Here is a 16,278-nt window from a genome sequence, read left to right as displayed (position 1 = left end):
TCACCTTCATGTGAAATCATTACTGGCTGATGTTCACGCTATACTTAGCCGACTCCGTGACCGATGAGAGATCCTTCACCTCACTGCCACATTCTCATTCCCCGTGAAGAATAAAACCCCCGGTTTGGACTCGCAGCCACCTTCGGTCCGTCGTGTCGTCTCCCAGTTTCGGATCCAGCCTCAGCCATGGCCGTGCTCAGAGTGTCTTCTTACCGCAAGCTGTTTGAGGAGGAAAGCTGGAGTCGAAATGGAGGGTTGAGTGCCTCCGTCAGGTCAGTGTGAGTCTCTGGGCCGCACTTAACCATTTTTAAGATATTAGGATATTAGTGACGGGCTCATGTGTTGTTCAATTTAAAAATATGTACAGTACAAAAATGTTTTAAACCAAAGGGAAATGCTTTGGGGGGAAGTTCATGTATCCAGATGTGGTGATTCTTTGGGTTTTTCCTCGATGATGACAAATGTAGGGCTGTGTAACAACCCAACAACACAGAACCAGATGTTTTTTGTAAAAGCAAAGCTAATCAAATACTGTTTAAAGCAAAAATAAGACAAACTACAAAGGAAAAGGGTGTATGGGTGCTGTTTAAATCAAAGAAAGGACTCTTAAAAGAGCTAATGATTATTTTCCTTGTCAATTAATCTGTCAGTTAATTTCTTGATTAATCTTACTTAGTTGTTTGGTCTAAAAAATGTCAATCAGTGTTTTCTAAAGCCCAAGACGACGTCATCAAAGATATTCAGTTTACTGTTATTGTTCCAGTTTTTTAAGGACCACAGCCTCTTGACTTAGATTTATTCTGATCCCAAGATTCAGACGTATGCACTCATCTTGCATGTCATGGTGTAGTTGGTTATCTGTACTGGACATTTGGTTGGCTGTTAGGTGGAGCACAAACTGATACCGATGAGCTAAGTCAGGTTTCCTCTCTGCTGTAAACGATGGGATGTGAAATGGTTCTGTATGCGTGTAAAAACTCACAAGTGGTTGAAAGGAGCTCGTTGTGCAGTTTATACGCCTTACATCAGAGTTACAAGAGTCATAATACTAGTTCAAATAAATCATTAGTAAAATAAGATGGAGAAGTTTGACATTAACTAATAGATTGATCTAAAGACGAGTTTAACCCGAGACACATGTTTGTGAGCTAAGTTCATGAATCTGGGTGTTGTGATTGTTTTGGATTTTCCTGAACGCTGATGAGAAATGTGGTCATGGAAGAAATGACATCATACCGGGTTCGTTTACTGGGATGGGTCGGGCTAAAATGCACACTGACGCATTCAAAGGATGCTTCTGTACTGTATATAGAATAGATTCAGATGAAAAACTGCAATTACAATAATTAAAGTGACTTTCAGGCAAATTAATTTCTTTCAGTCAACAACTTTCCCTGAAGTCAGTTCAATGATTCAGAGTTCAGTCCGGTCTTTGGTCCTGTGTTTCCTCCTCTCAGGGGTGCGGCTGTTGACAAGTGCGACTGTGACAAGTTAGACTTCGTAGCAGCCAAGGAGCTCAACAAGGTGGGTCTGAACCGGTTTGTCCAGGACCGCACCATCATCGCTGCCCTCAACGACCGCCTGGTCAGGCTTATTGAACTGGTGAGGACAAACACGGTGACACATCAGCCCATTTCCCCTCTGCTGTGCCTTGCCTTTGTTCCCGGTTAGTGAAGCAGTGAATCTATATTTACACACAGTACAGACCTGTTCTGACTTCATGCCCTTTAGGCTCGTTGTTTCGAGGAGGAGAACGAGTCTCTTGAATGTCAGATTGCTGAGCTGGAGGAGAAGCTGAAGAGTCGACAGGCCTCCTCCTCCTCCAGCATCACCTCCGCCGTGGTGGTGCCCGACTACAGTCTGGATGCAGCGGTGGAAAGGCTGCGCAGGGAGAGGGTAGGGTGTGTCTGCCGCATGCTTCTCTCTGTGTGTGACATTCCTCGAACTTTCTCATAGACGCTCCATCGCACGCCTCATCCCGTCCCATCAATTTCACTTCAGTTTGTACAGTGACAGCAGGCCTGATCTGTGTAACCTTGTCAAGATCCATCACTGTCTTCACTGCGTCTCCCCGCAGGATGAGATTCTGTGCGACACCGAGGAGCTGCAGAGGGAGCTCGAGCGTCTGATGAAGGAGTACGAGGCGGCCGCACAGCAGAGGATCTTCTTACAGCAGGAGCGACAAGATGTTGCAGAGGTAATGTTTGTCAATGCAACAACACCTGTAAGACTCAAAAATCAACCGTCCTCCTCCAGGATCGCTTATGGCACCTGGTGTGTTTTGACAAATCCTGCATAGTGTGCCTTTAACTTTTTTATGGTCAAGTTAAGAGTGCTTATATTTTGGTTAAGGATGAACTCCAGGAGTGTTTCATTGCACTTCAGTGAGCTTGAGAGGAAAATAAAAGCTGAAATTGAAGCAACAGATGCCGAAATGCCATCAAAAACACACAATCCTACATTTCCCATAATGCAACTGTCCGTTAGATGCCTGAGAAATTCCCATTTCAACTCCAAAGTCACAGAAGGTATATGCAGAGTTTGAAATCTTTAAGCTCAAGCTGAGATGATAAGGGCAGCTAATAATAATAAATCAATTAATTAATGTTAGATTGGGTCATTTGTACTCTTTAACACACCATCAGGCCTTTGTTGTGTGATAATGTACCTTCAGCACTAGATGGCAGTGTTGTCAAGCCCCTCCTCTCCTCCCTCCCGGTGAATCAGCTGAAACCCTCCACAGCTGCTCCTCTGTAGCCCTGCCCGACGGGTGTTGATCACCAGCAGTCACACAATCTGGGCTGGTGGCCCACTGCAACCTGAGCCACCAACTTTTCCTCCACCACCCCCTCCCTCACACATGCCAGAGCCCCATCTCCTCCCAGCCGGGCCAGATGCGAGGGAGGCTTTAATTTCTCCCTTACAGATGTAATGCAGGCTGTAATACGGTGCTGTAATGTTCCTGCTGGCTTCGTTCTCTGGTTCTGAATTGGAAGCAGCTGCAGGGCGACGAGACTTGGTGGGAAATCGGCAGGGAGGTAGAGGAAGAGCAGAGATGCGGAGGAGAGGAGCGAATACTACACAGCTCAACCCACAACGAGCTGCAGCTCTCTCAACATAATGGTCGACTGACAGTGATGATGTTTGGTTTGTTTTAAAGTAATACTACTGGCTATTGTGTCGCTTCCCTCCTGACAATTCTGCTCCATTTTCACGGCCCACAAATCCCCCCTCTTCATTGTCTCTCAGTTATTTTTACATGGGACTTTTTGTTTCAGTAATGTCTCGAGTCACCAGACATCGTGGGCAGCGGTAAAACACAGTCGCACAAGTGAGATAAGTTCAACAATATTCACTTAAAATACAAACACAAGACGGCGGATGAATGAGGAGGCCGAACGCTCTGTTTCAGAAGCAATATTTGCAGGAACCATGAAGGAAACGTGTCACATCAGGATCGTACTGTGTGTGATCGGGTCCTGCACAAAAACACCATTTTCTGCTGAAGTTAGAACAGTTTTGGTTATTTTACAAGATAGATTTCTGTTTTTCTCTGCAGTCTTCTACATTTGTTAGAAAGAGGTGATGTCACATACTCCTAAACACCAATCAGGATTTTCAGAGGCTTTAAAGCCGCACTTCAATATGTTTTTTATTTAAACAAATGGATCCAAGGGCTTGTTCACTAATAGTGTCAAACCGGCCATTCCCGGAAACTCGTTCAGTCATTTTTGTGTAATCCTGCCGTCAAACAAACCAACCCACCAAACAACCGACCAACCAGCCAACCAAATGACCAGCCTAACGACCGACCAACCAAATAATCAACCAGCACTCCAACCAAATAACCAAATGACTAACTAAGCAATCCAAACAAACAACCGACCGACCAACCAACCAAACGACCAACCGAACGATCGACCAAATGACACACAGACCAACCAACCAACGATCCAACCAACCAACCAACCAACCAACCAACCAACTAACCAAACGACTGACCAACCAAACGACCCACCGAATGACAGACGGACAGACACGCTAGCCAGATGAAGATATTTATGATAGGAGGCGGAGGGGTCACTTGAATCAACAGCAAAAGAAAGTTAAGCACTTTAAAGTTGCACAGAATGTGATGTACAAGTTTCCCTCCAGCTACTGGCTGATATTTGAACACAGGCAGCAGCAGCACCAGGGACCAGACTACTTCTGCTCGCTGCTGTCCATCAAGGACCCTGCCACCCTCCCAGCGAGGCTCCAGAACTTCAGCACCGAACCCTCTCTGCATGTGTCCCGATGTTAACGCAGGCACCCTCAGTAATTGCATCCAACACAAATTAATCTTGCTCTTTACAAAGAGTAGATGAGCTGAGAGCCCCTGCTGGTGAATGGATTGGTGGACGAGGCTTTTGTGTCTAGTTAGCCTCCTTCTGATCTTCCTCCTCCTCCTCCTCCTCCTCTTCCTCCTCCTCCCCTTCTTTTCCTCTGCATTGCGGTGTCGACTTGCTGTTCAGTGAAACAGGTGGATGGTGCTGATGGTTCTTTAAATGGTTGTTCGGGGTGGAAACAAAGGAAACACTTTCTCTACTCGTCTTCAACCTGTGGTGTGATTAAGTTCCCAGACTGCAGCGTTCCTCTCAGACACCTCCAGAAATTAAACTTCCTTCAGTTTCAGCCTTGTTTTCTTGTTAACGTGATTTTCTCTGCAGGAAGTGGACGCTGTGACGGCAGGGTGTTTGGCACTGAGGGAGCAAGTGGCTATCTACGAGGAGCAGCTGGCCAACATGGAGGCCCAGCACAAGACGGTGAGGGGGACGGAGAGGATATACGGCTGCAGTGTGATGAAACAGGGAGGGTTTACGGCCGTGGAAATGACTCAAAATGGAGCACTTAGGTCAGACAGGAGTGTTGGAGAAATGCCCGGACCTGTGGTGACAAACACAGCTGTGATGACCCCGCTCACCTTGCCGAAGAGGCCAGAACAGCCCAGTCAACAGAAACATATAAGGAGAGGATCAATAACCTGACGTGAAACCACAATTTGTTGTTTTTCAGACGTTTTCTCAGATACAACATGTTAATCAGTAAACTTTAGAAATGCAGTTAGTAGATTTTGTAATCTTTGGACAGGGCCAGGCTAGCTGTTTCCCTGGTTTCACATCTTTGTGCTAAGCTAATTAGCCGCCAGGACAGGAAGTGAAGCAAATTTGAGACATGGCACAGCTGCATACAAAGATGTAACTGACGTGAAGATGCATCTGCACAAAAATGTCTGATAAACACACACAGACTAGAGGAAAAAGGGTAAATAAAGAGCCATAGCAACCAAGCTCTGACACTTAGGCTAACAGTGGTGCTACACTGCGAGACAAGTTGACATCGCCAATGGTTATCCAAGACACTGAGGTGATTAAAAACAATATAAATTGTACAAAAATGGATGGTAAATACTATTAACAATATGTAGCTACAGAGCTACCTGTAAAAAGTGAGGTAAACAACTTATATACGAATACTGTCAGCACGCTGGCTGTTTGGATGAATAAACAAGGTGAAAATTCTCCTCATTTCCTCTCTGAGAACCTTTACAATTAACAGAAAGATATGAGAGTGCTATCAGTCCTCTTATGCAACTCTTGGCAAGAAAGCAAATAAGCAAATCTCCCAAAAAAAAATGTCCAACTATTGCTTTAACATAGGCAGATGTTTCACATATCACACACACCCTGCTCTCTCCACCTTCTACAATATTCTCCACCTCGCCAGGAGATGACAGACGCGGCCCAGTATCAGATCTAGGGGCTGTAGGCAGAGAGGAGAGGGAGGCAGCCGAAGCAGGAGCAACTCCATCACACTGTGTTTTTCTCTGCAAAGCCGGGCTGCCCGGCGTTTAACACACTCCCTCAGGGACGCGCTCGATAACTCACAGTCCGGGAAATGCGGCTGAATACCAAATGAAAACAGAAGTTCCCTTTGTTTTATTAACTGTTGTTATTATCAGCACTTCCAGATACCCCATATTCCCCTGACAAATCGGCAGCCATGTCGTTATTTAGGTGGAAGGGAACGGGAGAAAAATGTTCGACTGCCACTGCAGCTCTGTAACAGTTCATTTTCTCTGTAATGGATCTGGGCTTTTTTACTAAAGGGGGCTGCATATCTGAGGCTGGAGACAAACACGCCGAGGTCTTTGATGTGTGTGTGTGTGTGTGTGAATGCATCAAAATGTGTGTTTCTAATTCAGAGGATTATTTAGTAACAGCGTATTTTAGTACACATTTGAGGTATAATGTACATGAGGATTTGAAAATTTCATGCCACTTTCCAACAGGAGGTGGAGGAGATGCTGGATCCAGCTGAAGGGGCTAGAGGGGCGGTGGCAGCCATTAAATTTGGCAGCCCCGACATCACACCGGCCTTGGATGTAAAGGAGTACTACTGCCAGCTGGCTGAGAGCCTCCAGGTACCACACACACACACACACACACACACACTGTAACATAAAGCACATGCACATGTCATGAAGCCGCCTTGTGCCAAAGGTTTTACAGTAGCGTTCCCGTGTTCATCTTTCGAATCACAGTCCTATTTCTGGCTTCTCATTGAGCCACATGCACATGAATGATGGACTCACCAGTACATCTACTCGAGTACTGTACTTGAAAGCATGGTAAGCTTATAAAAATACACTTTAAAGATTAAAGGAGGTGTTTTTTTTTATGGCTTGTTCGAACCCTTTACACATTTCAGACGTCTGTAGTCAGGGGTCCATCATAATGAAGCACGAATATGAACAGTAGGACTTCAAGTTAAACAGCTTGGTGGCACTAATTCTCCAGTCAGGCATCGTTAAACACTGCAGAAGAAGGAGATGATGGAAATGTGAGCACCTGTCAAACCTGAAACGGTGGAAAATGTTCTCAAAACATGACACAAATACGAGATTTATGTTTGTTTCACATAAGATCATTACAGTTTCATCAGCCACACGATCATCGTCACGATTAATTCGCTAAGTCTGTTTTTCCGCCTTAGCAACGTAGGTTTGTACTCGAGATAAGAGATAGTCTCTTCTCAGAATCGACTGCATTTTTACTCGGCCTTAAAACCTGATGCTCATACAAAAGAACTGTATTGTGTGAGGTTGATGGTAAAACAAGGAAAAGAGCAAGAGAAGAGGTGAATGAACTCGTGTATAAGGTTTTTTTCTTCCTTCTTCTCCCATTAATCATCTCACGACCCCTCAGATTTATCTCGTGACCCTTTGAAGAGGACCCGACCCGCAGGTTAGGAACCACCGACACACTATAGCTCCACCTCGACTCGCTACAACCGTAAAACACCACTTATATAGAGATGCAACGGTATTACGAACCCGATTCTCAGGTTCTTCCCTGGTGATGTGTTAAGAGGGAAAGAAAACAAGTGGGAGTATCGTCGTGTAATTTGTGAAAGTTGAGATTTACATCTGGAGCTGACGGGGTCCTTACAGGAGTAGAATAAAGTAGTTAGAGTAAAAAAAGCGGTCACGTCAAACATGATGACACGTCAGTTACGGGGACTATTTTCCTGCAGAAGCAAAACTTTTACATTTGATACTTTAAGTGCATTTTGTTGCTAATTGAAATTTTGAACGCAGCACGACCTTTTACGACTCTACTTTTATTTAAGTGAAAGGATCTCCAGCCACCGGTGCTCACTTTGAAGAGCCCAGCTGCCATCCTCATCCTCCTACTGACCACTCGAGCCCTCCTTTTTTTTCACCACTTCACCTCCTCGCTCCCTCTGAAGCGGTCAGCTCCAGATGTAAATCTCAACTTTCACAAATCACACGACGATACTCCCACTTGTTTTCTTTCCCTCTTAACACAACACCAGGGAAGAACCTGAGAATCAGAGGTGCAGTTCTGGACCCGAACAGAATGCCTTTGTCTACCTACGTATATATATGTGTGAGTGTGTGTGTGTGACGAGGTGCTGCATTGGGGTCAGACTGTAGCTCCGGTGGGGCTGACCCCCTCTGGGGCGAGGATGTCTGCCCGGTTCAGAGGTCAGGGCTGTAATCAGACTGCTGGCCGCCTTCCCAGGCCTCTCTGCAGCACTGGAGTGGACGCCGGTGTGTGTGTGTGTGTGTGTGTGTGTGTGTGTGTCCTTTATTTGGCAGCTATCTGCCGTATTTATATATTTGTGTGTCTGTCTAGATGCGTAGGTGTGTGTCTCGTTCCCCCTAAATCCCGTCGTCTATTCACTCCCTCTCCCCTCCCACTCGGTCTCTTCTCTCGCCAGCTGGACACCGTCCTGTCTGTGCCTGGCCTCGATTACCAGACGCAATTGTCTCGATGTTGAAATGATTGCTATTGGGTTTGAACAGTAATGGTGATTGCTGGCTGACTCCCACACACCTGTGCACCCTCGTGTTGCTCGTTTCGGCTGCGTTTGTTCCATCTAATCAGGAATGTGGTGTACACAAGGAGGAGAGGTTTAACCATCAGTCGGTAAAAGAGGCTCTGATTGCTCTTTGCTCCCCTGTCGGAGTGCACTTAACTGCCCCTAAGACAGCACTATCCTCCGCGGTTTTTGTGCAACTTAAAGGTCAGACGGTTTCTTTTTTTTTCTTTTCGATTCTCGACTTCTCTTGCTCCTCATCTTCTGTCTCTGCAGTACGAGTTTGGTGCAGTGTCGTCCGCTGTGGTTCCCAGTGGTGATGGAAAACAACTGGAAGTGGGCGGAGCTGCAGGGTCAGCAGTCAAAGACCTGTCAAAGATAAAGGACCCCCGTGAGATGAAGGCGCTGGTGAGTGGACTCTCTTTTTCATCAGTTTTTAAAGGGTCAGTCCACCCCCCAAAAAAAGAGAAGAAAGAAGAAGTAGCTGCATGCACACGTACGAAAGAAACAGCCACGCAAACACCTCTAAATGAACCTGTGAACATTTAGCTTTAATTAGTTTAGTTTATTTATTTAACATGGACGTAACATTAACATTGTACAAGCCCCAGGTGCACCGCACTCAGTGTTTATAGCAACATGTTAATTCACAACACCTGTCCACAGGAGGCTTTATCAGTTAGAGACGTAGAGCAAAGAGAAGAAGAGAAATAAAATACAATTACAAATACAATACAGGTAAACAATACAGTACTATATAGGGACAGACGTGTGTGCTTTTGTCACAGTAAAAGTTTAAGTGCAGCCTGCAGATGGCTGACCATGACGATCTGATGTGTCTTTGTTAAGTGGACACGTAATTAAACCCTCAGCAGTGCAGCCTGAGGTAACAGACGCCATTATACAGAGTATTTTACAGCATATATATACTTGGAAATGTATCTAAATATCCCACATACAAATACTGTCATCTACAAATACATCCCACCCCTTCACTATGGGTGCTGCCTTTGTTTTATGACGTCAGACAGCTGCTCCCCCACTAAATCAGCGTGGATGGATTTGCCCCAAGTGTATAAGTAGAAACTCCGACTCTGATTATTGTTCCATTGTATGTTTTCTAGTAAGACGGTGCTGCAGCATTATGGCGAAGAGATTAGCCCGGCTCTGTCTAAAGCATGGACCGGGGACTGAAGGTGCTTTGGGGGCTGCAGCACTAGACATTGACCACTACAACTTTTGCTGAATTAACAAGAAGGTCCAAATAATTAATCATTTGTTATAGAGAGTGTTTTACAGAGTTTGTAAATCCTCTCCTACCTCAACAACTCACAAAACTCATTAATTTTATAAGGGAGTCCGGGAAAAGTGTAAAAATCACAAGTTGTGGTTATGTGCTTGACTCTTTCTTGGCTGGATGCAGTCACGAACTGAGGTTTGAAGGTTCCCAGACCAGCTTTTCCCCGTTTGCAGCCTTTATGTTAAGCTAAGTTAGCTCGCTGCTGCTGTTACAATAGCTTCATATTTACTGTACAGACACGAGAGTGGTATTGATCTCCTCATCTAGCTCTTGGCAAGAAGCTAATGAGCAAATTTCCCCCCAAAAGTTGAACTACAGCTTCAAAAAATGAGTAGGGAACATTGTTTCTGGAAAGAAATGTTGCGGTTGAATTATTTAGATGTCATTTCTTAATGCTATGTGCACCACTCCTCCTCCACATCTGTTGGAAGTATAAACTTCAGAAAGTGATATTTATAAACATCTGCAAATAAAACCAAAGCTGTCTGCGCGGCTACTTTCCAAGGAAACATGTATATTTTGGAGGTGAACCATTTAAATCCTTCAGCTGCTACCTACTGATTCAAATCTCCCCATAATACATTTCCCACCTCTTTACTGACAAAGAAAAGAGAAGCCTTACAACCCACAACTGACTCTGCGTCGGCCATCAGCTCCTAAATCAGACGTAATGGTAAAAAATGAATGGTTTCCCACAGCGGGCGAGGGGAGTGTGGAGCGGCTGAGTGACAGCAGAGCAACAGTGTGGGAGATCCTGCTGACCAGAGTGTTTACTCTGCGGACACTTTCAGCAGGAGATGTGAAGGGCTCGGCTTCAGCTCAGACGGGATTTATTGCCCTCCGTGTCCTCGGTTATTAAGTACAGTCTTTCAGAGCGCCTGCAGTGTCATGAACGTCTTAAAACTTCACACACACACACACACTGATCAGAGACTGCCTCTGCAAATGGAAGAGAGGAAATAAACCTCCATCGGATGTTTCTCGTCTCAGCCGGTGGAAAAATGCCAGAAGAGCAAAGGAGGTTTTGCATGAGCGAGGACGAGACATACCAGGAAATAATGACTCAGGTGAAATCACCAGGTGACTCCAGGAAGCAGAGACTATACCTCCTCTCAGCTCACATCCATCAGTGGTCAGGCCACAGCTGACACCCGACCACATCTGTAACAAACACGGTGGTTTGGTTCTCATTACTGCGGCTCTACCTCCAGCTCTTTAAATAAACAGCGGGCCTCTGTGAACCACACCGCAGACGTCTCCCAGCATCATCTACTCCTCTCTAATATGCAGCACACACTCCCCAGGTCTGCTCAGTCCAGCCTGACGGATGGACAGCCCGGCCTGATCTGCTCTGTTTCCTCTCTCGCCTCTGATGGACGCCTCGGGTCTGGTTTCTCACTGAGACACAACATGGCCAAGCAAACAGATTGCAGTGAAATCAGCCCTGACGCAGAAAAGTACATAAAAGAGCCGGTTGTACGCCAGGCTTCACTTATCATGCCAGGGAGAACGGAGGAGTGAGTGAGTAAGCGACTCGACCAGGTTGGGGAGTCGTCATCAGCCTGTGAGTTGTAACCGGGGTCTTCCTCTGCTCACATGATCTCACTGAAAGACGAGCACGGCCGCCTGGATCCCCATCTGGCTGTGACAGCTAATTGTTGAACTTGTGTGATTGCTGTAGTTACTCATGGCAGGACACCACCATCAGACACGGGGGAGGCTTGTGGTGGAAGTAAACTAACCTGTTTTATCCGTGAAGGTCCGGTCCAATTGATGCACTTGAGTTTCAGTTCGTTGGAGCCCAATTTCTACATTTTTATATCAAAAAATGACTGTGTAATGTGAAATTCATAGAGATTTATCCAACTACCTGCTAAAAAAATGTGGCATTACCGACATATCCACGCAGCGAGCTTAGCTAAAAACTCTGATAAACTGACTACCTGCCAAGCATCAAAACGCAGGCAGACAAGGTTAATGACTACCTGGTGAAGAGCAGATAAAAACCCAGACAGATAATATTTCTGAGATGAGATTTGTGGATGTCAGGTGACCAAAACACAGCAACTCAAATGAATGCTGATGTTGCTCTGTGTCTGCTGGATGTGTAAAACAGACGCCTGTTTACTCACTGTTAGCTAACACCATAAGAAGTTTAATGTTGTCAGTCAGATTTAGGTTCAGGCAGAAATCTGGGCTCTCGTTAAACCAGAACACCTCGGTCAAAGTCCTCTGCTGACAATCATCTACTGTGCTCAAGTGTTTTCTGAATCCCCGTTGGCTCCAGGGCTGCTGCTCTTGAACCGAAAACGACCATGAAGGGAACATAAAGATGAAGTCCTGCGTCACTGCATTATTACTAACTAGATGGTTACATAGAAATATGTGTTTGTGAGCATGCACTGAATGAATAACCATTGTTTGTAGGTTTCGGAGCTACAAAAGGAGCTCGCCGAGCTGGAGAAGTGTAACGAGGAGCTGGAGGACGAGGTCGACATGAAGGCGGCTGCGTACGAGGACGAGATCGCTGAGCTGGAGGTCTGAGAGTGAACTGATTAATGTAATCATAGGCTGTGAAGGACCAGTGGTTTGGACCAGTTCTGTCATTTAATCTCACCCTCTAATCCTGCGTGTGTGTGTTATTCAGTGTAAGATAGATGAAATGCGGCACCAGGAGGCCGACTTCGAGGTGCAGATGCAGGAGCAGTGTGAAGACTACAAGGAGCTGCTGAGTGAGAAGATGGCCAGAGACATGGAGATCACTGCCTACAGGTCAGGACGGTCCGCTGAAACAAATCTGATGGTGTGAATAATAGATGTTCACAATGAAAGACGAAACAGACGATCAGGATGCACAATATTGAATCTTTTCAGCCGATAACAGATGGTTATCTGCTTCTCGTGGCCGATACCAATAAGAAAACCGATAATTTAACATGTTTGTACTTTAAAGAGGTTCCTAACCTCGTAGCAGTTACCTGAGAGTAAGAAAGGCTAAAATATGACAAGTGAAAATGGATGATTTATAAGATTTGTTGTGGTTTTTTCTCCTCTTCTTTGAAACATTTATTGTGTGTTTATTGGCAGAACAGCCAAACAGCCACCTGCTGTGTTGGGAGTTTGTTAATGTTGTGCTTGTTGGCTCAATGAAAGCAGTTATGCTTCATATTATCGGCTCTTTTTATGGGCTAGAATTTCACCTAAACCGACAAATGGCCGATAAAATACATTTCCCAATGTCGGGCCGATAATGTATTGGTCCGATGTTTCTATATAATCTATTTAATGTGAGTTAGCAGCAGGTTGCAATCTGAAGAAGCTCCATGTGCATGTTTCAGGTGATGTCTTTCCTCCTGGCATTGACTTCATAGCAATAATTACAGTTTAACCTAAAGACCTAACGTGCAATAACAGACCATAATGTACTGGTGCTGACCCATTCTGTAATAATAAGCTGCCATAAATACAGCAATCACAGTGGACGTCCATAACCTACACACATCTCATTCCCCTCTTCAACAAAGCTGCAGGTTGTTATTCTTAAGTGAGACCCCGACATTTACAGATGTCATGTACAGGAGGAGACGAGGAGACTTTGGGACAGTGTGGTCCGAGCGAACCAGCGGTCTGGGACAGGGATGGACAGCCACGTCTGCCGGAGGACATGTTTTCATTCCAACAAAAACACCAGCGCCCGGTGGTTCCACTGATTAGTTTGTCTTCTCCTGTTTAAGGTGTTCGAGTCGTAAAAAATCAACCGCTTTTAGTTTCTGATTGCAATTAAAATCTGCAGCCGTCCCTGACGTGTCTCGTAGACTCCCATCTCTGCGGCGGGGGGTCAAATGAAAACAGACGTCCCCCCGCGGTGCTCGATAAACATTATTTAAAACCTGTCGAGGAGAATGAACCGCACACAATGATCCGGAGATGATTTCATTTGATTTTAAATTAACTCGATTCTCTGTTTGCTTTCTTTACATAATGTATGAGCGAAAGCAGAGCACGCGAGAAAACACATGTGGAAATGTGCAAACGACGTGTCCATTGTCACCGTTTTTTCCTCCACAACAAGAAGTTTCTGTGTGTGCATCATCGTGAATAATACAAGGAGTATTTCCAGTATTGTCCGAGCATGTCATACAATGTCACCTGGACATCCGCTTTGTCAATACTAAGTTATTTCTTGACATCACGGGCCGGCTGAGGTCACAGGAAACAGCTCCTGACTATGATGCAGCTTCCTGAGTGTGACCTTGAAGACGTTTCATGTCGCCCCCGCCGTCCATTGAGGTTGTTTAACCATCTGCCATCCTGCTACGTGGACCGACGCACTTCAGCCCATCTCATCCTGCTGCCACGGACTTCCTCCCCGTTCCTCCATCGCCGCTCCGGCTGCATCTGACCCCCAGGGGGCCCTGCTGCAGGCCTGAGCTCAGACCCTCACAATGCCTCATTAGAATGGGCAAAGAGGACCTCACACTGTCAGCGCTGTGTGCTGGGCCTCTGCCAGCTCTTCTCCATGCCAGCCTGTTAATGTCAGCCCTCCCCTCACACACATTTGCAAATTCGCCACAGTTTTAAGTCCCTCTCGTTACCCAACAGACTCTCCCAAAGACATTGAAGGCGAAACACTCGACGCCAACTTTTCCCCTCTCTTTTTTTTATTTACTGGATGTTTTGTCATCCGTGATTAAAACCATGAATAAGAAATGAAAATGGTGGTTGTTTATTCTCTCCGTGCCGTGGCAAACTGTCTGCACAACAGACCCTAATGACCCCAGGCTGCCATTACCGGGTGGCTTATCGCCTGTGAAAGCATCTCGGAGCAGTCGAGGCAGATGCTCGCTGCTTTTGCTCGCTGCTAATGTGAACCATATTACACTGTACTTCATTCTGCTGTTCGTTGTGGGCTGCTCACACGCCTCCACGATGCAGCAACAAGTAGCTCAACTAAGACAAGAGCTTCTTGAACATTTTGCAGTGGAGGACTGGACTGTAGGTCCCATCTTAAAGCTGCTATAATCTCTAATTATTTTTATTTACAATGAATCAAATGACTTCTGAGCTTTATTATGTTTTGGTTAACTCTTGCTACTGTCTTTTTCCAGATGTGGCAGGCGGCTGTTTTCAGTGAAATGGCTTCGTAGACCAAGAGTACACCAGCTGCCCAGCATCAACCAGCTGACAGACACAGATATTTACCTTGGAACACAAAAAACTGAGCTAAAGAGACTGAAACCGTTTGCTAGTGCGTTAGTTAATCCTGTCCTCCTGAGCTGCAATGTTAGCTAGCTCAGTGGTGATACGGCCGGCTGGTGTAGTTTAAGATCAAGAATCAACTTTGAACCTCAATAAATTAAAATTTTCTGGCAACAGCTCCATCAAGTTAGCAGTGCTACCTGCAAGTTCTTCCAGTTGGTCACCTGTGCTTTGTGTGTTTTTGTGTTTCTGTGATTCAGGAGTCTGATGGAGGAAGAGGAGGAGAGGCTGTGCAGGCTCTGAATTCAGGCCGGAGAGTCCGACTGGCTGGCTGGAGTGTGTCTGGATGCCCCCCCCCCCCTCACATATGGATTAGAAAATAGACAAAAGAGAAACAAGAAAAACACTTAAATCTGCACTAGGATGAAGCTTTAGGTACCGACGCAGCAGTTTGAGCAGATGTGAACTTATCATGACAGATGAACCCCGTCTGGAGGCCTAAGCCGGGCCATTGATAACAGGTCTCTGGCAGATGACCCCAAGACTCCAAGAAAGATGGAGCTGTCTAAAAGTGGTGGGAGGATGGTAGTGTGCATCCATTCGGTGTCTGGCAGGGAAATGTCCTTAAGTGGGTTTTATCTTCACCGGCGCGCTGATACGATTCATAAATGTTTTGCTCACGCTTTGTCGAACAACAGAAACAGACACACACACACACGCCAAACTGTGCGGCTCAGTGGAGTCATCGCACCTCGTCCGTCACTCAAACCTCGACTGATTACCAGCTCTTAACCTTTGACCCCTTCACTGTTGGCAAACATATTGACAGCTCTCCCTTCGGTAACTAAAAGCATCTCGCCTTCCCTTTTTGCTTTTACAGTCGTGCCTTCGTGACGGCTTTACGTATGACACCGACCGTCAAGTGTGCAGCGCAGTGTTTGCTTTTCAAATGGCTCATGAAGTTTCCTGCAGCTCCTAAGACAAAAAAAAACGAGCACCTGGATCTTTCCACGAGAAAAGCCTCGGTGATTCATTATTTCTCCTTTTGAAAAGCAATGTCGTTTCAGAAATAAGCATTTGGTAATACATTCCTCCGTAATCTTTTCCTTATTTTCTACACGACTTCGGAGCCGCGTGTGATAAATCATTTTTGGTTCCTGCTTCTGCACGAGAATGTTCTTCAGATTTAAATTAAATAAAAGTAGTTGCTTGAGAGATCGCCTCATGCTGTGTGATGTCTTTTGTGAAAATGTGTTTCATGAGAACTGCTTGTGAATCCTTGGGCTTAAGACTTTCTGTGCACCATGAAAGTATGCAGAGAGAGCAGAGTGATTTATGTTCCGTGATCCTTCTTTCATTCATCTTCATGCTTAACATGAGATCTGAACATTCCC

The 16,278-nt window shown here is 45.6% G+C and overlaps 1 protein-coding gene across 1 annotated transcript; it reads left to right on the top strand.

Annotated features, from left to right (window-relative positions):
• The first annotated feature begins 69 nt into the window (after window positions 1-69).
• On the top strand, window positions 70-16,066 carry vimr2 (vimentin-related 2). The gene is made up of 10 exons (XM_084352517.1): window positions 70-272; window positions 1,458-1,602; window positions 1,732-1,896; window positions 2,078-2,197; window positions 4,710-4,805; window positions 6,332-6,463; window positions 8,662-8,793; window positions 12,113-12,223; window positions 12,333-12,457; window positions 15,145-16,066. Exons 1-10 carry the CDS (start codon window positions 187-189, stop codon window positions 15,185-15,187), a joined length of 1,155 nt encoding a protein of 384 aa, XP_084208643.1. The 5' UTR covers window positions 70-186; the 3' UTR covers window positions 15,188-16,066.
• Window positions 16,067-16,278: the final 212 nt, after the last annotated feature.

The sequence above is a fragment of the Pagrus pagrus genome (assembly GCF_965226575.1).
Source record: "Pagrus pagrus genome assembly, chromosome: 5".
In the NCBI taxonomy this organism is placed as follows: Eukaryota; Metazoa; Chordata; class Actinopteri; order Spariformes; family Sparidae; genus Pagrus; species Pagrus pagrus.
This window is presented reverse-complemented; position numbering and strand designations above follow the sequence as displayed.